Source organism: Callithrix jacchus, chromosome 10 (genome assembly GCF_049354715.1).
Source record: "Callithrix jacchus isolate 240 chromosome 10, calJac240_pri, whole genome shotgun sequence".
Lineage (NCBI taxonomy): Eukaryota > Metazoa > Chordata > Mammalia > Primates > Cebidae > Callithrix > Callithrix jacchus.
The window spans coordinates 65,505,041-65,527,228 of record NC_133511.1 but is presented as its reverse complement, the minus strand read 5'-3'; the positions used below and the strand labels follow the sequence as shown (position 1 = coordinate 65,527,228).

The window sequence follows — 22,188 nt, the reverse complement described above, 5'->3', positions numbered from 1 at the left end:
AGAGGAGGAAACTGAGGCTCACATACCATGGCGTGACCAAAGTCATGCAGCCATTAAGCGACAGAGCTATAATTCAAGCCCAGGTTTGTCTGTGGGCTAACTCTTCAACACCCTTTCTCACCTCCAACCTCTGATTCTGCTCCCTCCCTCCTACTATGACATCCCCTCATCCCTAATTCCATTGAGCCAGATAACTCACCCTTTCAGCAAACCATTCTTCCCTCTCACTGACCCCTCAGGCATCTGACCCCACCAGAATTTCCATACCCTTTGGCCACTGGTTTTCTAATTCCTTTGGCACGTACTGAGCAACTGTGTCCCAGGTCCTGGGCTTAGCGTTAGAGATAGTGTCGTCCCTGGGGGCGTGACCGAGGACTACTCTACCCAGAGTCTCCCAGTCCAGCTTCCCAGGGGTGAGGCAGGCCGCTTTCACTCTTTCCCCATGCCCCTGCCTACTTCAATCCCTCATTAGTCTGTGAGCTCCCAGAAGGCAGAGTGTTTCCAAATCACTTCCCCGTCCCGGTACCCTGCACAGAACTTGCGTAGAGTAGTAAGTACTCTCACGGTTGCCAGGGGGGAAAAAAGTGTGCCCGAGGTGTGGGATCTCTGCATCTCCCTCATCGGCCTGTTAACTCCTCAGGGGCAGAATTCCGAACAAAGAGCCTCTAAAATGTTCAACAAATGACTGAATATAATCAAGAGGCAGTATTAAAGGATGGTGAAGAAATGAATGAGCGGTGGAAGAAGGCGGGAAGAACAGAGGGCCGGAGGCTAGGAAACGGCGGCCGTACCTCCGCGGCCGGGTCCGCAGCGCGCCAGCCTCGCGGCCCAAGATGAAGCAGGCGCGGGCCTCGAGCAGCAGCGGACGGCACTCGCCGCAGGCCTGCAGCAGCTCGTCGGTCTCCACCTTCTCCAGGAAGTAGGCGGGCGCCAGCAGCGGCAGGCGCACGTGCTCCAGCAGGCGTCGCAGCTGCCCGCGGCGGGCCGGCGCGTCGTGGCGCACCCAGCGCATGGCTGCCTCGAACACGGCCTCCTCGCGCGCCACGCCCAGCCCGGGGTCCGCCAGCAGCGCCGCCACCTCGTCGGGCGCCAGCTCCAGGAAGTCGGCGTGGCGCGCCACCTCGGCGAAGGCCTGGCGCAGGACCCGGCCGCAGCGCTCGGCCAGCGGGGTCAGCGAGAAGGCGGCGGCCACGCGGCGTAGCGCCAGACTGTTGGCGGCGCGTAGGCGGCCCTCGAGAAAGCGCACGCAGGCCTCGCGCAGGCCAGCCAAGCCCAGCCGCTCCGCCAGCGCCAGCACGGCCGCCGCCTCGTCCTCCGCGCGCAGCCGCACGCCCGCGCCGTACACGTAGTCGAGCACCACAGCCAGTGCCGCCGCCGCCCCGGCCGGGCCTGAGCCCGGCGCGTCGGGCACCATGGGTACCACGGCCGGGACGCGCTCGGGTCGCCCGGCCGCGAACAAGCTGCGGAAGTAGGCGCTGCCCGCGCTGAGCGCTGCGCGGTGGCAAGGGAAGTCGCGGCCCCCGGCGCGCAGCACAACGTCGGTGAGGGTGCCGCTCCGCCGGTACGCGTTGAGGGTCTGCAGCACGCGCTGCGCGTGGCACGGGCCCGCACACGGCGCCTCGCAGCCTGGCTCCGACTCCTCCGGCCCAGGGGCTTCCCGCATCCTGCCGAGGAGAGAACACAAACAACGTCGGGGAAGCCACCTGGCTGCGCCCGGGAGAGGGAACCGCCCTCATCCGTTTATTTCCTCCCGTGACCATTCGTTCAGCGACTCTCCCCTCCGTCCACCGTCCAGGTTCCTTATGACTACAGTGACCCAGCCCCGCCTCACCAGCACGACATTCTGCCCTGCGTACCCACTCAGACACAGTGCCCTTTTCGGTTCTTCAAACTCGCTAAGCGTTTTCCTATCGATATCTGCGGGAGACAGATGGCGCGCTTTCAAATAGGGTAATCGGAGGAGGGTCTAACAAAGGAACGATTTCCAACGCGGAGGCGGCGTTAGGGTCTCCAGCAGGGGTAGGGGGGTGCGGCAGGCTGTTAACAGCAGGGCGCCTTGGCCGCCCCGGGGTCTGAATCGGGAGGGCAGGGAGGTTACTGGAAATTGGAAATACATCTGTGTAAGGAGGATCCGGTGACAAGCTGAAGCCCTGGGTCGAGGGACTCTGCCCCATAGAGACCCAGTGTGTGTGCGCGTGCAGGGGAGAGAGGGTACAGTAACTCCACAATCCTCTGCTCAGTCCAGCCTGTCGCCTGCGGATCTCTGGTAGGTGCTTGGCACTGACCACACCCTGAGCCAGTTCCCTCGACAGACAGAATTCATACACACAGCATTCGCACAAACGGTTTCAACAAGTATTTATTGAGAGCCTTTTCTGTGTCAGGCAGTGAGAAAGACAACCATAGTTTGGGTGTGCCCAGAGCTCTCAGCCTGGTGGGATTGCCTCAGGCAGGGGAGTGTTAGGGGAGTTCATAAGAAGGGGCGCTGAACCCGGGTGGAGGGGAGTCAGGAGGGTGTCCCTTCCAGCTGAGAAGGATGGGCGAATTCTGAAAGGAGAGCGGGTTAGAGCCCAGGCTGAGGGAAGCTGGCCCTGTGTCTGGTGAGTTCTCTTGGTGTTCTCCAGGTAGCAGCGTCAGGAATTGGAAAGAACTCTAGGGACAAATGGGGATTCTAACCCTGTCCCTGCCACTGGCTCAGGTGTGGCCAAGGCAAGTCACTCCTCTCACCTGCCCGCCCTGGCCTCAGTTATCTCATCTGAAATGGGATCATAATGCCTACCTCACAGGGCTGTGGCTTCATGACGATTAGGGACTGTATGAAAAGTGCTAGCACATAGTATGAGCTACGTGAGTGTTTCCCTACATTGTTTTTACTCAAGAGGAAGGGAGGGCACTTTGTGTGCCAGTTGCTTTTATAGACAGGATTTAATTTCATCCTCACAACCCTGAGAATTTTCTTTAGCCCACCCCTGTCCCTTTAGTTTTGTCATAAGGGAAACAAGCACACACAGGACACCTGCCCTTCAGAGGTTTGCAGCCAGGCTCAGTGGAGGGTGTTGTGAAGACACTCTGCAGACTGAGGGGCTGGGCCATGCTGGTTACGATTTGGCCATTATGAACACGCACCTCTGCTTGCACGCCTCCAGGGACAGGGAGCTCCCTCCTATCTGTCAGCTTACTCTAGAAGCCTCAGGTCTAGCCTCTACGCCCTGCCTCTCCTTCCATCCTCCTGCTCCCAGCTGTTCTGCTGTCTCTGGAGGTCACATCCTGGCCAGTGTCAGTCTGGCTTTCATGCCCTGGTCATCCTGGGCAGCGGATCTGCTGGCCAGCATCATGAGAAATGAGTTCCCTGGTGGGCAAGAAAGTTAACTACTTTTTTTTTTTTTTTTTTAAAGATGGGGTTTCACCATGATGGCCAGGCTGGTCTTGAACTCCTGACCTCAGGTGATCCACCCACCTCAGCCTCCCAAAGTGCTAGGATTGTAAGTGTGAGCCACTGTGCCCAGCGAAAGTTAACTACTTTTGCCCAAGTGGAGAGGCTGGATCCTGAATGCACCTGGCTCCAGGGTTTGCATGTCACACTTGCCAGGATGGGGTATGTCCAGAGGAGCAGCCAGGACTGGTTATGCTGCAACCAGTCTGTCCTCCACTGGCCCAGAAAGCAACTACACTCTGAGTTGAGACCCAAGAGGACAAGTCTCATCAGCATAAGGATGGACTTCTTCCCAAGGTGTCCCATAGCACAAGCAGTTCCCTGGGGAGGGAGAGTCCCCTCCTAGAAGTGTGTCACTATTTTTTCATTTTACTATCTACTGCACTGGGCGCTCTGGACACACAGGGTCGTCAGATCCAGCATTCACTCTGGGGATCCCCAGTGTGTGGGGGCTGAAGGACACCCAGTTGGAACATGGAAGGTAAAAATTCCCAGGTAGGGCTCAATGGGTATCCTCCCTTCTAGGCTGAATCTAGGCACTTCAAGCCAGGGGTCATGACGAAGACTGAGGGCCCAGGCTGTAGAAGTTAACTCGAACATGCCACTATCACTGTCTTTTTCTGACACCCACATCCACTCACACAAACCCACACTCGGACTTGCAGACACCCCGCAGCTGGCAGCCCTGCAGCCTAAGCCTTGCCCCTCACACTGGCGCTTACCTGGCCACGCCCTCACAAGTGCTCTGCAGCTGCTGCTCTCAGGTATCACTCCCGTCTGTGCCTGCCGCCCACACCCCTGGCAGCCCAGGCTCCAGTGTTCCTGCCGCTGTGCCTGACTCCTGCTCAGGCTCAGCTGCGGGAGGACAAAGGGGCTGGACGCCAGGAGGAAGGAGGAGGGAGGGGAAGGGAGAAGCGAGTGGGGAGGGGGATGCTGGGCTTTTGTTCCACTCTTGGACTAGCCCTGGGAGAGAGGTAAAGAAAGGGGGCATAAGAGTGGGATTGACTGTGTGTGCAACTCCAGGATTTGGCGTGCCTGGGTTTGGGGGTGACCTGGTGCTGGCCTTGTCCCCGAATGAGGGTGGGTTTGACGGTGTATGGTGCTGGAGTAGGGGTGTGGGAGGGGTGTCGTCATGCAGTTATGGGCATGTAGGTTCCAGGGTGACTGTGATTGTGGAAGTGCATGGAATGAAGTGACGGTGTAGCATTGGCTGGGTGTGGACATATGGCTGTGTGACCATGTAGATGCCAACGTGACTAAGCATGTCTGGGGGCACAATGGCTCTGAGTCTCACTCCCTTAGCCCAGAGAGAGGTGGGAGCGTTCCTCTGCCCCAGGAGGCAGAGCACTTGCCAGGCATTCAGTAGCACAGGCAGGAGGGCCAGTCCCAATGGAGCTTCCAACATTTGCAGGGGGCGTTTTTCCTTTTTACCCATAAGGTGCCAGAATCTCCTAGACTCAAGAATTCTATTCAGAAGATCCCTATTTGGAAGAGACATACCACTTGGCTCCCAGGAAGCATGGAGTTAATTTGATGCAGGCTGAGGCTGGGGCTCAGCTTCCCCCTTTCCCCTCAGGACACACCCATGACCAGGACAAAAGGGAGTTACAGGCCTGCTCCAACTCCACCACTGACCCCTGCCCACAGACAGCAGAGGCCCCAAGGGCTGAAAGGAAAGGACACCTGCGGTCCCAGGGCTGTACTTTGGCTTTCAGCCCAGGTGCCCTCAGTCCTGGGCATGGGCATGGGCCCTCCTCAGGCAGGTCCAAAGTTTGGAGAAGTCAAAGCCAAATACCTGCCAGGAAGAGGTCTCCCTGAGCTAAGGGCTTGTCCCAGCATAGTCAGGAGGCTCACAATGCCTTTGTGTGGCTGCAAGGGCACCTGCCAGTCCCGCTGCCAGCCCTAAATTGGACTCAGGAGCCTTCCCACTGTGTGTGTCATTCCTAGCTGCTTATGGGAGGCACACACATGCGCTGGGGCCAGAGTCTGAGTGGGATTCTGGCTTGGCCTGTTCTAAGTTGTATGGCCTTTGGAAGTCACTTTACCTGTCCAAGACTGTCTCCCCATCCACCATGTGAGGATACCAGCTCCCAGCCATGGGCATCATTGCAGACTCAGGGAAGAGGAGGCACCATCCTGCCACATTCCCATCCATTCCTGAGAATGGTTCCTCCTCAAATCATAGGGTCAGAACTGAAACCTAGAACCAGCATGCTTGACCCCCACTCCTGCTGGCGATTCAGAGACAACACACATCAAGATGGCAGCTTTAATTGTATTGATCAAGGCCCTGGGGTTCTCTCTGTTGTGGGCCTACTTAGCCACACACCCACTCTGACCATGTCCAAAACACTTCTCCCAGGTGGGCCCTGCCCTGTGGCCACTGATGTGGGAACCTGAGGTCACATCAGTCTGTGGACTCCTGGGTTGGGGGACCCTTCTGCCCTGAGGTCTGCTGGACACTTGGGCATGGGATTCAGTAGTCCTGAGCTCTCACTTCTGGCCATCTCCAGCTGCTCCGAGGGGACAAGGCTCAGGCCTGCTCCTAGGGCAGGGGGCTGGTGGTGGCATGAGGCGGGGTGGGGAGGAGGACGTGTCTCCACACTGCAGCTGGCTTCCTCCTGGGCCGAACCTCCTTGTGCTTTGAGACTGACAGGAAGAGCAGAGTTGCTTCAGGTAGAGGCCCGGCCCAGGCCCGTGGGGCAGGATAACAACAGAGAACTCAGTGGCCTCATGGCAGACAGGAGGACAGATGGCACAGGTGAGCATCCGTACCCTCCATTGCCACTGGGGGTATGGCATGGCCCATGACCCATCAAAGATTCAGGTTGGGATACAGGAGAGGACCTCAGAAGGGGGGGACCAAGCCCTAAGTCCCATACTTCCCAGAAGGAACCCCAGGCCTGTGGGGGCATCTGAGAGGCTTGAGTCCTGGCCCAGCTGGGCTCAGGGGACAGAAATCCCCCTCAAGAGAGGCTGCAGCTGACAAGGGGCTGGAGCCCACAAGGAGGCTGTGGAGCCCGCTCCCAGAGCACTCCAAGTTCAGACACGCTTCTGCCAGCTGTCCTAGGCTCCCCTGGCTTCTGTGTCAGGTACAGGTGGGACAGACATGCCTTCAGCTAACGCCCACTCCGCTCTGTGAGGGTCTTGGCGTGGCTGCCACCCCCTCGGGGGCCCACAGGGGTGGTGGTGCTGTTGGCGTATGTGTCGTAACTGTTGTCTGAACACACGGAGAGCTCGTCGGAGACCTCTACGCCATCGCTGATCTCTGCTGGGCCGGAGGGAGACAGAATGTGAATTGGGAAGGAGGCAGTCATGAAAATGGCTGACAGATGGGGCGGGAAGGCTGCACCACCCAGTCAGGCACTTGGAGGTGGGTAAAACTGGGCTCAGGTTGACATTGAGCCTGGCACTCAAGGCCCCTTTGGTCTCTGCTGAGCACTAGCTTCACCTCTGTCTGCTTTCCCCTGGGACTCCACTTTGCAGCCACAGAAAACCACCTGTGCCCCTGAGCTTGGCACCCATGTGTCCACTCTCCTCAGGGCCTTGGTGTGTGTCGGCCCCTCTCTCAGGAGTGACTGCCCCAACAACACCTCCTTTTCCTACAGTCTGGCTCAAGTCTTCCCATCTGTCACTCAGCCTCCTGGGAGCCTCATTGGAGCCCCAGGCTGGGTTGGGGCCTCCTCATGGCCACCCCAGCCCCTGCTTCCCTCTGCCTGGCCACATTCTGTATGGTTGCTGCCTGGGCCCCCAAAACACCTCAAGGACAGGGGTGTGCTCTGGGCATCTGTGTCCCCAGGGTGTGGTAGAGTGCTGGGCACAGAGCAGAGGCTCAAGAAAGCTCTGCTGAGTGGCTCTCGGCCCCATGGAGCTGCCTCACTTCCTTCTTGGTGCCCAGGCAAGTTGGTGCTCCCTTGCCACCTCTGCACACATGCCATGCCCATCTGGAATGTCCTTCCTTCTCTGAGCCCACTCAGCCCTCATCTTGAAGCCATTACCCAAGCACTGCCTCCACATCCTCCCCATCTCAATGTATCAGGAACCCAGTGCCTTCCTCACTGCCCAGGCAGCTCTGACCATGCCCTCCCCAGCACTCCCATCGCAGGAACTCAACTTCCCATGCCTGTTAATGCAGCTGCCGCCTCCAGAAGCCTGGGAGTGTTGACAGGGACTGACAAAGAGCAAGGATGAGGCCAATATTGTAGGATCCGAGTACAAACCAGGCAAAGGGGGATGAGCCTTCAAAACCGACTCCTCTCCCTGCCCCACCCCTGCCCACCAACCATGACACCGAGCCATGGTGGATGACACTGAGTGGATGACTGTGTGTGGCGGGGTGTGTGTTTCCACACTTGTGCTTGTGCCTTTGTGTGTGGGTATACCAGTGGGTTTGTGTATGTCTGTTCCCGTGTCCCTACCCATATGTGCTGCATGTGAATGTGTGTGCATACACATCTGTTTGCATGTGGGGGTGTAGACAGCTGAGCCCAGGGCCTGCCTCAACCTGTCTACAGGGCTGCGCACCTGAGAAGATGAGCTTCTCCTTCATGATGCTGACGTCCCGGCTGGTCCGGCGTACTGCGGCGCTCAGCATGATCTGCTCAGGGTTGTAGCTCCGTATGCCACCCAGGCGCCACCTGCAGAGATGGCCCCATGGGCATCAGGTCTCTCCCACCCCTTCCTTGGAGCAGGGACCCTGCCTACTTCTAGAGCCTCTCTGGATGTGGCCTGAGAGGCCAGCAGGACTCTTGTCCCACTGTACAATGGGGAAACAGGCCTAGAGAGGGCAGAGCTGGGGCTTGAATCAGAGCCTACTGACTCTCAGCCAGGGCTCCCTGGCTTCCCTCTTACCTCCAGAGCTGTCAGTCAGCAGCCCTGGCCCAGGACTAGTTTGGTTAGTTCTGTCTCAGGTGTCCCCAGTTATGCACCTGGCTCTTTGAATGCGACAGATTTGGGAGCAAGCAGGAAGAGCTCAGTAGGCATTCTGTTGAGTGTCCCCCCTAAGCTGGGGCACACACCAATCTCGGAGTCCCAGCTGATTGATTTCTCTGATAGCTCCACCATCATGACCAGGGTAAGCAAAGCCAGAGGGGAGACCCCCTAAGAGGAAGAGAAGGAAAGCAGGGAGGTGGAGGCAGGCAGTAGGGGGCTTTGCCCAGAGCTGGTCTGCATAAGTTCCCAAGGCAAGGGGGTTCGAGTGACTTGGAGTGGGGCCAGTTGCTGCTGTCCTGGCAGTTCTAACGGGGAGGGGAGCATGACTCCTCTGATGGCAGAGACAGGTGCAAGGTAGGGGTAAATTGACTCAAGAGTGGGCTGGGAGGTGAGGTGTGCACAGGACATGCAGGGTCCAGGCAGTGAGTGGAAAGGACTCAGGGTTCTGTGCCCAGCTGAGGCCACTGTCTTCACTACTGTGTTCCTCTGAACTAGCCCCAGGTCCCTGGCCTCTGAATTTAGACCCTTCCTGCGATCTAGGTTGAAGGATCATTGGACTCTTACCCCGTCTCCTCCAAGAGGAGTGGGTGATCAGCTTGGGAACAAGAACCCAACTGCCTCAGGGACTCAACCCTGTTTGGGGGATGGAGGGAGTCAAGACTCCACAAAAAAACAATTGTAAATTTCTAGATGGGATCAGCGCAGCAGAAGTGGACAGACAGATGGACAGGCTGATGGATGAGCAGAGCAGGCAGACAAAGAGAAAGCAGGAGGTAGGGGTGGCACAGACACTCTGGCGGGGCTGGCTGCCCTGTGAATTGTTGAAGGCAGCGAGCAAGTCTCTCTCTGTTCATTGCTGTGCCTGACACCATCAGTGCCTGCCATGTCCCAGGAGTCTGACCTGTACTTGTTGAGTAAATTAATGGAAGAATAAGGCCCCGAAGGGAAATGATATCCCTCCCCCCAGCCTTGTCCCCCTGGGTCTCTTCTGCCATCAGGCCTCTCCTGATCCCCAGGAAGCAATGACACTGTCCTGGCTGTCTGAGCAAAACCAGCATGTCTGTACCAGCCGCTGAATCTCCTTGGGGTGGCATCCCTGGCACTCTGGGGCTCTGCATGAGAAGGCCCAACTCCTGCTGCACGCACAGCACTAGACCCAGCAGCAGCCAGCATGTGTGGTTGCCGGTCAACTGGATGGACAGAGGAATGACTCGGGGAATGTCCCATAGCCAGGGACAGCGTCTCCTCCTAGAAGCTGGTTGGTGAAGCTGCCTGACCCAGGAGGGCCTAAGGTACTAGACAGAGGGAGACTTGGGTCCCTAAGCTCTAGGTCTCATCCTGGAAATTCTGAAACCCAGGACAGTGTCAGGCCCGGGTCTCTCAGCCAGGCATATCCAGAACCGGAAGTTCAGCCACTGTGGGGTCCCCTGAAGGGAATGAGAAAAAGGCTGTGTGTGGGGGGGAGCAAAGCAGGGATAGGTGTCAGAGACAGAATGTAAAGAAGAGACAGAAAGAGATGGGAGAGGCAGAGAAAGATAAACAGGAAGAGTAAACAGTGGGAGAGGCAGAGCCAGGGAGGGAGAATATTGGAAGAGGGAGACAGAAACTTGGTAGGGTCTGCCCTGGGCAGGTCGTGAAGGCCCTGGTGAGTGCCCAGGCAGGGTCCCCTCTCCCAGAGGGAGACACTTTGGTGCAGAGACAGGCCAGGTTAGGAGGCTGTCAAGGAAACACTGGTCCCCACCTGTAGAAATGGCCATGGGAGCAGGGAGCAGAGGGACACACATGGTGGCGGGAGGCAGCGGGACAGGAGGAACAGAAAAGGGGATTGCAGGGGTGAAGGAGGCTTCAGGCGAGGGCAGTGTCTGCGAGGTGACCCAGGCACAGGGCTTGGTGCACGGCAGGTTTTTAGACAGAACTGGAGAAGGGCATGGCAAGAGGGAGAAAGAGGAACAGGAGGAGGAGGAAGACCACACCAGAATTACCTGATCAAGTGATAGCTGTGAGATGCCAGAGTGCAGCAGAGAGAGGGGGAGGGGGAGAGAGGAGGGACATGCGCCGATCAGAGCAGGATGGGACAGAGAGAGAACGTCAGTCAAGAATAAAATCCCGGCCCTTAGTTCATGGCTGGGTGGGGGCCCCGGGCTGGCCCTAGACCCTCCCTGGGACCAACCACACCTCCCCACTGTGAGCACTCCCCAGCTACCCTGCTGAGGGCTGGTGGGAACCCATGCCCTGGCTAACGGGTGAGCAGGCCAACCCAGAAAGGAGCTGAAATTCATTTAAGCCCACACAGCCACTCAAGGCAGAGCTTGGCTCTGGACTCCATGTTCATTCCAGAAGCCACCCAGCCTCTGTCCGAGGGAGGGAGGATGGGGCCACCAGTCTTGCTTCTCTCCTGGTCAGGCCTGCTCCTGGCTGGGGGCCCAGAGCTCAGAAGCAGATTCACTTGGCTGGGGCGGGGGCTGAGCCTGCTGCAGGGTAGTGATGGCCACGGAAGTGGTCAGATCCTACTCACTTCTGGAGCACGAAGATGCCCACGATGAGGGTGAAGGAGATCAGGTCGGCAGTGACCCACATGAGACAGTACTCGTCCGGGGGCTGTGGACAGACGGCCCAAGGCCAACTTCCAGTCATGGCCAGTCCAGACTGAGGCTCTAGACTGAGGGTCCGTGGGCCAGTGGACCCCACATGGCCATTGGGGAAGGGCAAGGGAGGACCCTGAGGGAGTCTGGGGCAGAAGATTCCATTTTGCAGGCGTTGCCTCCGGATGCTGTCGGCCTAGGGGCCGGGGGTGTGTCTGTGTGCCTGTGTGCTCTCAGGGTAGCAGGGGACTGGATGGTGCTCAGGGCATAGGGGGCGTGTGCTAGGCCTGCAGGTCTGTGTGCCCAGGAGCCTCAAAGCAGGAGCCAGATACTGAAAGACAGTGGCCCTGCCCTCCATCCCTCCCAACTCTCATCCCAGCAGTCCTGCCCTCTTTCCCCTGGCTGCCTTTCCTTCACCCTCCTCTCCCACATGACCATCCACGCTTGGGTCTGATTCATTGGCACTGCATTCTCTCAGCCATAAGGACACCCTCTATCTGCCTTCCATGTACTTGGGGAGGTGGCAGTGGAGCCACTACCCCACTGTCAGGAGGGAGGTCAAGAGCCCCCCAGCGCCCGGGGCAGAACAGGGATGGGAACCCAGCCATCTGCAGGTGTTTGGGCAGCCAGCTTAATAGCATTTTATTTGCTGTTCTCTGAGCAGATTTTAATGTTTCCTACTCTTTTTTTTTTTTTTGAGACAGGGTCTCATTTTGTTACCCAGGCTGGAGTGATCACAGCTCACTGCAGCCTCCACCTCCTGGGCTCAAGCAATCCTCCCACTTCAGCCTCCTGAGTAGCTGGGACTACAGGCGTATGCTACCATTGACAGAATTTTTTTTTTTTTTTTTACAGACAGGGTCTCACTATGTTGCCCAGGCTGTACTCCTGGGCTCAAGTGACCATCCTGCCTCTGCTTCCCAAAATGCTGGGATGACAGGTGTGAGCCCAGCCCATGCTTCCTTTCCCTGCCCTATTGTTACCCTCCAATCCAAAGAGACCCAAGAAGCTCTTTACTTCTCTAGGGCCCTGAGTGATGCTTTTCTCCCTGTGGATCAGGCCCCAGGTCCTCCCAGGACCTTAGTGCAGGTCCCAGAGGCCATGAAATCCTCCTCATGCCTCAAGCCTGCACCCCCTCCACGGACTCCCCACTGCTGCAGAGACCTCCCAGGGTCAGCCCCAAGCACAGAGCTTGCCGAATTGTCAGTGCAGGCCATGGGCAGCTCCACCACTGCCCCCAACTCACCATGATCCAGAGCGGGGAAGGCACCTGGGAGAGGGTGTGGGAGTTATCAGAGGTGACAGATGGGACCCCCGCACACCACATCAGGGAGAAGAGCCATGGCGCGTTAATTGTGTAGAGGTTCACACTCAGGTTCCAAGATGCGTAGTCCCTGTGGGGCAGGGAGAGGCGGGTCAGCATGTGGACTCTGGTAGCTCCAGGCCCAGTGTGGGGGCAGAGAAAGCATGTCCTCTTCATGACCTCACAGCCATGGCCGGAGAAAGGAACGTCACTCCAGAGGGCCAAACTCGGGGATGCGCTCACCCGCTCATCTTTGAACCACGTGTGCCTGATTCCCGTGTGCCCATCCCTCTGCCCGACTGTGTGTGTGTTGGGGGGGGTGGTAGCAGAACTGGGGGAGACTCAGTCCCACCCTCTCCTGGAGGATCCCGGGGCAGGGCAGGCACCTGAGCTCCTGGCTGGACACCTGAGTGTAGCGCAGGTTCAGCCGCTGGATGTGGCCTCTCCGCAGGCTGGTGACCGCCTCTTTGAGGCCTGATGTCTGCTGGAAGCCGGGAGCCACCTTCCGCACCAGGGTCCTCTGCTTGTTAGGCAGCCACAGGACCTGCAGGCAGGAGAGGGGCAGCCTCAGACTTCTCTGCACAATGGGGAAAGAGTACCTACCCCTCCCAGAGCACCTATGGGGTGAAGAGATGGGACCTGGAGGGCGAGGAAAACTTATTAGCAGGGGAGGACTCCGTCCCAGCCAAGGCTGCAAAATGCACTGGCAGCAACTCAGGAAGCTTCCCTCTGGCCTGCTGTCAGTACAGGAGGGAAGCCCAGTAGCCACTACTCTGCACATGGCTGCTAGCACCTAGGGTGCCGTCCTAAACTGGCTTCAGATTTCTGTGGCCCCAAATTATTACACCACATGATAGGACAACCCTTCACTGAAGTAACTTGACAGCTTGGACCTTTATAAATTTTAAAGTGTTTTCTTGTTCCCCTCTTGTCCCACGATGACCCTGGCAGGGAGGCGAGGGGTGCGTGATCCCCACTTTACAGATGTGAAAGCTGAAGTCCGGAGGGCAGCAGGGAGAGGTTAGGCAGCAGCAGGGCTCCAGCCAGGCCAGGGCTCCCAGGGCAGAGCAGTGCTGGAAGGCCTCACCTGGTGCTGGGGGAAGCCAGAGCGCAGCACGGCCTCCAGAGTGATGTTGAGGAAGCTGCTGCGGTAGGGGTGCTCACGGGGCGGGTCGCGCAGGTTGAGCAGCAGTGTGGCGTTGCCTTTGGCCAGCTCCAGGAGCTCTGCCAGGCTGCAGATGGACTGGTTCTGGGCCTCTCTGTAGTCGGAGGGTGACAGAGAGCTGGCCGTCCAGAAGGGGTCAGTCTGGCAGGGACAGGGACACACACATGGCTGCATCACGAGCCCTTTGGGGACCCCCACATGCCCTTCTGGCAACCAAGCATGGAGACCTCTGGGCTACCAGTTGGCTGGGGTCAGGCAGATTGATGGCTGTGGCCATGTGGAGGCTGCAGGAGGCCCCAGCCCTAACCTTCCTACCCCACACCCTGCTTACCAAGAGGATGGCTTGCTTGGAATAGCTGCCACACCCCACAGCATTTCTCCTTCTGGAGCATTTCACACCAGGCAGCCAACCCCTCTCCAGAGTTTTACAGAGTTAATGCTATTCACTGCTCTCATTCATGTCAACTTTTTCTAGTGAGGGAAACAGACCCAGAACATGCAGTGACAACCACGAGATATGGCAGCAGTGGCAGGAGCCCAGGAGGCCACCAATGCCTCTCACTCCCTGGAGTCCTTGCTGGTATTTTCCAAGCCTAAGCCTGGGATCAGGTGCAGCCAGACCTTCAGGAACCACTGGCCAGCGTTGAGCCTCTGCAGGGTGGTCCAGTTGAGCATGGAGGCAGGCCTGCGGGCGAGCTCCGGGAACTCCTCCTCCACGTTGGTGGTGCGCCGCAGGGTGGCATCGTGCATGAGGAAGGGCACGCCGTCCAGGCTACAGGGAGGGTGGGCCGCTGAGTCACTGACCCCCCCATCCCTCACCTGCCCACCAATGACTGTCACCTCCACAGTCCTCCCCACCCAGCACAGGATCTGGCTGGCTCTGCCCCTCTCTGGGCCTCAGTCTCCCCATCTGCACAGGAAAGACAGTGGGCTGGTGGATGAACCTGAAGGCCTTCTGGCTCTCTTTGAGGGTCAGATGAGGGTGGGGACTGCCAAGAAGGGCGGGCTGAGAAAAAGCTGGACCTACTTTCTTAGCAACCTTGGAAGGTAGGTGCTGCCTCATTTGATAATGAAGAAACTGAGGGTAAGAGAGGGAAGTATCTAGCTCAAGGTCCACAGCCTGTACGTGGTGGAACCGGCTTTGAGACCAAATCCCTGTGATGCTATGATGAGAGCAGTGCAAATGTAGACCTCTTTAGCAAACTTCACCCAACCCCAGTCCTTGTCTGCTCTACCAGGGCCGCCAATAGCTCATAGGGTGCCTTAGTGTGAAACAGTAGAAGGCACCCATGCCCTCTGTTCCTCAAGGCATTTTACCACCGTCTGCTAGAAAGTTACAATAAATACACAATTCTATATCTATACTAGGAACAATGTCCTCATATATGTGATGTCCTTGTTCAGTACATAACCTGTGCAACTATATATGGCAGTCCTGCCCTTCTTCCCTTTTCAGATAACTTCTGTTATGAGATTGGTATGGATTCTTTCTGCCATTTATACTAATATCTACTTATATACGTGCATGGAGAAAGTATATACGTCACTTTTTTGTGGTCTTTTAAAATGTAACTGGAATTACAGTGAATGTATCACTCTGAAACTTGCTTTATTTCACTCATGAGAGTGTTAGAGTTCTGTCATGCAGAGCCATAGAGATCTAGTTTTCCCTTCAAGCTGCTCTGTGGCAGGGCTCCAGGTCCTCACCCCCACCCCTGCTTGCACCAAGAGCATTTGTTCTTTATTCTATTTTACACCAGCAGGGTGACTGCCCTGCTGTGGATAATCTAAGCCTCTATCCTCCCATCTCAGAGGCTCTGAGACCAGAGGTTTCCCTAGCAGAGACCCAGGTAGATGCAGATGTGTGTGGGAGGGGTTAGAGGAGCTATTTTTCCTCCGCTACACCTACCTGATGGTAATGTCAGCCTGGAGCCCATACAGCTTCTGCTCAAGGGCCTTCCGGAAGGACATGAGAGTGTGCTCTGGAGCCAGCTGGGGAGGAAGGGGTGGTGAAGGGAGAGCCAAGAGTCAGCTGATGTACCCTCCCCAGCCAATGGAAAGTCTTCCATGTTGGGAGGCTGGGTCAGGCATGGTTCTAATTCTTTTTTTTTTTTTTTGAGACGGAGTTTTGCTCATTACCCAGGCTGGAGTGCAATAGCGTGACCTCGGCTCAATGCAACCTCTGCCTCCTGGGTTCAGGCAATTCTCCTGCCTCAGCCTCCTGAGTAGCTGGGATTACAGGCTTGCGCCACCGTGCCCAGCTAATTTTTTGTATTTTTTTAGTAGAGACAGGGTTTCACCATCTTGACCAGGATGGTCTCTGTTGACCTCGTGATCCACCCGCCTCGGCCTCCCAAATGCTGGGATTTTCTAATTCTTGTTCCTCCATGGTGTAGCTGTGTGACCCTGGGCATCCACTACACTTCTCTGAAGTTCAGCTTCCTCATCTGTTAAATCATGCCTACCTCACTGGTTTCACTGCAGGGGAGCGGAGGCAGGGCTGGTGAGTGTTGATGCATTTAAATGCCTGACATGTAGCTAGCACTTGATACCTGGTAGCTATGGTCACTGCGTTTTCACTGCTGTATCCCAGCCACTGAGCTAGACACTGGGGCTGGAGGGCTTTTTTACAGTCCTCTGTGGCAATCTGGCAGTCTTGGGCTGGGGCTGAAAGTAAAATTCCCTCTTGGCTATACCCTGAGCCAAGTCCAGGGGGAGAAATGGAAGAAGAGCGGGTGGATGGGATGGTAGAGTTTCAGTGGGGACCCAGTTTCCTCATCTGTACAAATATGACAGTACCATTTCCTTCACTGGACTGCTAAGTGAATGAAAAGCCTCTAGCACCCTGCCTGATAGATATAGTAAGTGCTTGATAAATGGTAACTGTTTTGCCCTTACATCATCCTGGTTCTAGCATTTTTTTGTTTTATTTCTTTATTTCTTCTGTTTGTTTTTTTTAAATAAAATTGCACTTTTTAGGTACAGGTTCTAGCATTTTTTTGAGAGACAGGGTCTTGCTGTCACCCAGGCTGGAGTGCAGTGACACAATCACAGCTCACAACAGTCTCAAACTTCTGGGCTCCAGCTATCTTCCCACCTCAGCCTCCCAAATAGCTGGGACTACAGGTGCATGCCACCACACTGGGCTCTGGTTCTAGATTTGACTCTGCCATTAACTACTGTTCTGATTTTAGGTATATTTCTCTGTGGATCTCAGTTCCCCATGCGCCCCTTAGAGATGTGTATTCATGAGGGTCCTTATGCTTAGGAGAGTTGGAGTTCTAAGTCTCCCTCCCTAGTTCCATCTGCTCTGAGGATTCTGTCATACTCTTTGCTGCCACTGGGGGTCAGCACCAAACCAAGGACTGGGCTAAGAACAGGTCTATGAGGGAAGGAGGGAGGGAGGACACCTCTCTTCCCCCAGCCCTGGTCAGTGAAGGGGTGAGGTGGGAAGGCTGATCTCATTCATTCCCACAGACAATCCTGTTCCCACCTTCTGTCCCTCTGGCCACGATGTTCCCCAGCCACACCCTCTTCTGTGACACAGCCTAGCACTAGGGAGCCAGGGAGTAGCAAGGGCTTTGGAAGGGACTGAAAAGGCGTAATTCCATTTCCCAGACACAGCTGGGACCTCAGTTTCTTTAGCTATAAAATGGGCTAACACTGTCAACCTCATAGGTGAAGTAACAAATGTCACAGACCCTAGCCCAGGACCTGGCACACAGCAGGGTCTCTGTAATGAGTTCTTTCTTCCCCTGTCCCTGGCACAGAGCACCCTTAGAGGACATGCTACCTGTCTCCCAGTCCAGTGGGCTGTGAGGCACTCCCAAGGGGAGCAGGACTTTAAAGGCATGGAGAGAGAGGCATAGACTTAGTGGAATCCCACCCATCTCTAAATATCCTGTGATATTTAGACACGTGGACCCAGAGTCAGAGCCCCCAAGGCACTACACAGGGACACACAGAGGGGACCTTTACCAGACCCTCAGAAACTACCATCAGGGCATGATCAGCCAGATGCACAATATGAAAAGTTTCACAGGACAAATGACTCTGTTTCTCAGGACAAATAAACAGCATAAGGGAAAAAAGGGAGGGGGACTGTTATAGACCAAAAGACACTCAGGAGACATGACAGCCAGATGCATGCTGTGGACCTCATTTGAATCCTGTTTTTTTTTTTTTGAGATGGAGTCTCGCTCTTGTTGCCCAGGCTGGAGTGCAATGCCACAATCTTGGCTCACTGCAGCCTCTGCCTCCCGGGTTCAAGTGATTCTCTTGCCTCAGCCTCCTGAGTAGCTGGGATTACAGGCACCTGCCACCACACTTGGCTAATTTTTTGTATTTTTAGTAGAGATGAGGTTTCACCATGTTGGTCAGGCTGGTCTCAAACTCCTGACGTCAGGTGATCCACCCACCTCAGCCTCCCAAAGTGCTGGGATTACAGGCATGAGCCACCATGCCCCGCTGAATCTTGACTTTTAACAACTGTAAAAAGATATTTTGAGACAATAAAGGAAAATTTTTGAGACAATAAACATGGATTCCATTTTAGATAATATTAAGGAATTATCCTTAATATTGGCTGGATGTAATAACAGCATGGTGGTTATGTATCTTTCTATAGTCTTCATGTGCTACAGATACATGAAGTGCGTATGGGTAAGACAATAAGTTGCCTAAGATTGGCTTTACTACCCCAGAAAAAAAGTGGGGACAGATGAAGCAAGAATGGCAAAATGTTGATATATATGGGGTTGGAGTCATTATGTTCTTCTTCATTATGTGCATCATTATACAAATTTTTTTTCCACTTCTGCATATGTTTGACATTTTTCTACTAAAGAAAACCATCCTCCCTGGGGCCACCTCACCCACCCATCTTCTTACTTCAGGACACTGCTTGTGTACCCTGGCCCCTAGAGGGAGCACAGAAGATGGTAATCTGGGTCATGGAGACAGGAGGGGCCATAATTTTGAGCTCCTGAGAAGAGTCCCCCTGCCCCCACTGGGAAGGCTGGGCTTCAACTGGTCTTCACAATAGCCAGTGGCATGCGCATCTGCACCTCTGAGGCACAGAGAGGACTGGTGACTTCTCCAAGATGCACAGGCAGCATGTGGCCAAACCGGGCCTCAGATCCAGATCTGGCTGCCTCTGGGAGGGGCCGGGGCCAGCATGGGGGTCCAGCTTAGGGGCTGGAGAGTCTTATCTAGAAAATAACACACACCACACACAGGCGGCCCGACTTCCAGGGTGAGTGGCAGCTCGGCAGACCCAGCACCTCCTTCTGAAGCAGTTATGTGAGCCCCCCTTACTACCCTGAGGTCCTGCAACAGCCTGGAATGCCCTCAGGAAGTACCCACAGGCCCCCTGGTCAGGGTGGAGCTGGTACTGCCTCTGCTGAGAAGCCCAGGTTCAAGGCTTTGGTGGAGGAGGAGACCCTGGTCCAGAAAGAGGGCCCTGCCCAAGGTAGCAGCAGTGTGTACTTGTTACTTTCTGTGTGTTGCATGCATATCTGGGCACTGCTCACATGCTCATTCCTGCTCCTTGCAGCCCCACAGCAGGTGCTGTCACTAGTTCCGTGGTACAAGATGAGAGAACCAGGCACAGAGATGGAAACTGTTGTGCCTCTCACAGCTGGCTGTGCTGTGCTGGGATGCTGACTCAGGCAGCACGGCTCCAGAGCCTGACCCTCGCCTAAGTTCTCCTGCAGGGCCATGAGATACCTTGGTGCAGAATGTGGTGCTGACTTTCACCCCTTCTTCTCTCTAACTCAACTCAGTTTAGCCGGGTGGGCTCTGAGCTGCCTCCCGGCTCTCCGGGCAGGTTCTGATGCTTGCTGGCAGCCCCCAGGCCCTACGCTCTGTATCCGTCTCCTCGCCCTTCCTAACTTGCACCTGGGTCTAGCCTGGGCCTAAAACCCTCCTGCATCTCTACAGGGCACTTAGGACAAAAGTGAAATCTTTTTAGCAAGATGCCTTCAGGACATGTCAAGATGTGCTTCCATCCCAACACTCCTGGCCTTTTCACCAATTCTTCCCATGTAACCCCACCACCACCACCCAGAAAGCTACAAATCATTGCTACTGTTACATATATCCATTTTCCAAGAAGGTCCTCCCATCTCACCCACCCCTACGGGGCTGTTAAGACCCTGAGATAGTACTCACCATTGGGGCCCCTCGGTGGCCAATGAGGGCGGGTTTGGGGCCAAGGTCCTTCTTTTCCATGATGCAGGGAGAGGAGATGGTGAGAGGGACCAGGTAGAGGGCAAACACCACAGTGAAGAAGGTGCAGAGAATGATCACCTGGGAGGCTGCAGACAAGGAGCCATAAGCATCGCCTGGTGAGCTCTGGGCAGGTTGGGGTGCAATGCTGGACCCCTCTACCCCTGACCTGTCAGGACTCAGGTGCTCTGGGGTCAGCCCTCCCTCATTCTTGCTGGGAAGGTGAAGGTGAACCCTGCCTCCAACTCACACAGACACACGTGCGCACATGCAGAGAGACATGAGGAGGAATACAGTGTGATGCTGACCAAAGCTTCAACCCTCCATGGACTCTGGGCCACTCTGAGCCAGAATCCCCCTCACTGAGTGTGGAGGCCCCACCCCATCTTCAGGCCACTCAGTGAAAGCCCAGGTCAGGGCAGCGCCAGCTGGTCTTGGCACCTGCAGGGGTTGGAGGGGCAGGCCCTTCCAGTCCTACTCACAGGTCCGCTCTGTGCGGGCAAACTGTCCTGCCACGATCCAGGAGAGCACAGTGACTGCGGCCAGGGCCCCCACGTGTAGGAACGGCGCTGTGCCCTGTGCAGGGAGAGGTAAAGGAGACCAGTGATGCCCAGCTCTGCCCAGACTCTGTGTCACCAGCTTTCTACCTCTACCCATGGGCAGGCAACCCTGTCTTCATCTGCCAAGTGAGGACACTGGAGCCTTAAGACACTGGCATCCTCCTGAGCTCTGACCTGCTCTGTGACCTTGGGCCCCTCCCTGCCCCTCTTTGGGCCTTGGTCTGGAGAAGAGTGAGTGGCAGAAAAGCTCTTGTTGTGGGGGTCCTCGGGGATCAGCCACCCAGGCCCTCTCCCCACTCACCTGCAGGGAGATCAGCAGCACCTCCCACTCATCCTCCCACAGCTGGGCCACAGCCGACATGGCCACCACCGTGGAGGCCAGGATGACCATCAGGGCAATCTGGAGGGGGAAGTCACCAGACAGAGGCTCAGAGTGGGTGGGAGGGTCTCCAGTGTGTCTGACAGAGGGGCCAGAGGAAGAGACAGGTGAAAGCAGGAGAGGCCGATGGAGCAGGGCAGAGAGGAGGGAGGAAAGAGACAGGCGTGGGATCCAAGGAAACCAGACACCGGCAGATGGAGATGGCAGGGAAAGACTGAGGCAGGAGGAGGCCAGCAGACGCAGGGAGGAAGGGACTGTGAGAAATGGAAGGGAGGATGGAGACAGGAGGAGCAGTGAGCTGTGAGGAGGGAGGACATTCAGTAAGGGGGACCTCTCCTGGGGCCGGCAGGTTAGTGACATTCAAGGCCCAGCCCAGCCTCCCTGCCACCTCAGCATGGCACAGCAGAGGAAGAAACCCACTTGCCCAGGCCATGCTCAGGCCTCAGGGGAAGGAGGCTGAGGACCTGGGTCTGCTGCAGGAGCCTGGCACCCTGGGCTGGGCTCACAGTGGCACTTCAGGCAGAGGTAGGTGGTGAAGCACAGCTCCACCCACCCCATCTCCATAGCCTGCCCTCTCCTGGCTTCCCAGCATCCCGGTCCACTGTGATGGAGGCTGCCCTCCTTGCAGTCTCCAGAAGAAAGCAGATCACAGCTCTGAGGGAGGATGAGGTGGCACCTCCAAGGGACAGAGATCTCTGGGGACAGATGAGACCTGAAATCTTCCACCATGTGAAGCTGATGAAGCTTCAGCCTCTGTGAAGCCAAGATTTTTGGCTCCTCAGCCCCTGGTCCCTGGCCCTGGATCTCACTCTACCCACACCCAGACATCCCCACCCCCAGGCCAGCCTCCCTAAAGGCCAGGCTTCACCTTTCCTCCAAAGCCTCCCATAGCTCCCAGGCTCTGGAAGGGGCAGTCAAAGCCACCACCTGTCCCCATGGTTTCTCCACACTCATCTCCCACCTCCCTGCAAAGGCCTGTCCTTCTCCCCTGGAGATGGCTGGTTGCCCTGCCTCCCTGGAGCCGCTCTTGCTGCTGGTGGGGCCCTCACCCCTTTTCTCCCCAGTCAATCTTTCCCAGAGGCAGCAGCAGCCAAGGACCCTCTGATGCCAGCCGAGCAGGGACAGTGGCATTTCTAGATGATGAGGGTGGGGCAGTGGCTAGCGTCTTTGCTCCCTGCCCAGGGACCTTCACTCACTGGGGGTTGCGTCTCGACTGGGATGAAGTTTCCCTTTGGAGGCTTTTCATTCTAGCCCATCAGCCTGGAAATGGATGTTCCCCCAGGAGACTTTTCATTCCAGCCCATCAGCCTGGAAACGAATGTTCCCCCAGGAGACGCGAGAGGCCAGAGACAGGTGAGGGACTGGAGGGGCAAAAGAGGCTCAGGCGCGCCCGGGCCGGCAGGAGCGCTTCACGCGGTCCCCAGGTTGGTTCTGCAGAGGCGTGGGCATCCTCATCTCACACAGGGAAGCGGGGTTCGGGGGTGGAATGGCTGGCTGGGTCACGGAGCTTTGAAGGGGCAGAACCAGAAACGAACACCTTCTGCCCATCTCAGGGGGTGAGGGGGTGTTTGCTCTCTCGGACAAAGAGGGGCGGGTTAGTGTGTCA

At 56.4% G+C, this 22,188-nt stretch overlaps 2 protein-coding genes and 1 long non-coding RNA gene across 24 annotated transcripts in view; 1 reads left to right on the top strand and 2 right to left on the bottom strand.

Moving 5' to 3' along the window:
• KLHL35 (kelch like family member 35) overlaps window positions 1–6,215 on the bottom strand; it is a 12,365-nt gene extending 6,150 nt beyond the window's left edge. For 2 of the 3 annotated variants that reach the window (XM_035265414.3, XM_078340205.1), the window contains exons 1-2: window positions 1,857–6,215; window positions 792–1,664 (exon numbers count right to left, since the gene is read on the bottom strand). In XM_035265414.3, the coding sequence (XP_035121305.3) occupies window positions 792–1,663 (872 nt within the window). In that variant the 5' untranslated portion in view covers window position 1,664; window positions 1,857–6,215. Of the gene's footprint in view, window positions 1–791 lie in introns of all 3 variants that reach the window. The other variant, XM_035265413.3, reaches the window with a different exon arrangement.
• LOC144578112 (uncharacterized) lies at window positions 1,340–22,188 on the top strand. Its single transcript, XR_013523246.1, has 2 exons — window positions 1,340–9,657; window positions 13,891–22,188. It is a non-coding gene; the product is annotated as an uncharacterized LOC144578112 (long non-coding RNA).
• Window positions 5,689–22,188, bottom strand: part of GDPD5 (glycerophosphodiester phosphodiesterase domain containing 5) — a 90,815-nt gene continuing 74,315 nt past the window's right edge. For 7 of the 20 annotated variants that reach the window (XM_078340201.1, XM_078340200.1, XM_035265401.3 and 4 more), the window contains 12 exons: window positions 20,505–20,603; window positions 20,126–20,219; window positions 19,587–19,732; window positions 15,325–15,407; window positions 14,037–14,187; window positions 13,338–13,556; window positions 12,637–12,794; window positions 12,194–12,341; window positions 10,881–10,963; window positions 10,348–10,362; window positions 7,958–8,070; window positions 5,689–6,704 (listed from right to left, as the gene is read on the bottom strand). In XM_078340201.1, coding sequence (XP_078196327.1) covers window positions 6,553–6,704; window positions 7,958–8,070; window positions 10,348–10,362; window positions 10,881–10,963; window positions 12,194–12,341; window positions 12,637–12,794; window positions 13,338–13,556; window positions 14,037–14,187; window positions 15,325–15,407; window positions 19,587–19,732; window positions 20,126–20,219; window positions 20,505–20,603 — 1,461 coding nt within the window. In that variant the 3' untranslated portion in view covers window positions 5,689–6,552. The remainder of the gene's footprint in view (window positions 6,705–7,957; window positions 8,071–10,347; window positions 10,363–10,880; window positions 10,964–12,193; window positions 12,342–12,636; window positions 12,795–13,337; window positions 13,557–14,036; window positions 14,188–15,324; window positions 15,408–19,586; window positions 19,733–20,125; window positions 20,220–20,504; window positions 20,604–22,188) is intronic. The other 13 variants (XM_035265407.3, XM_035265408.3, XM_035265406.3 and 10 more) reach the window with 5 other exon arrangements.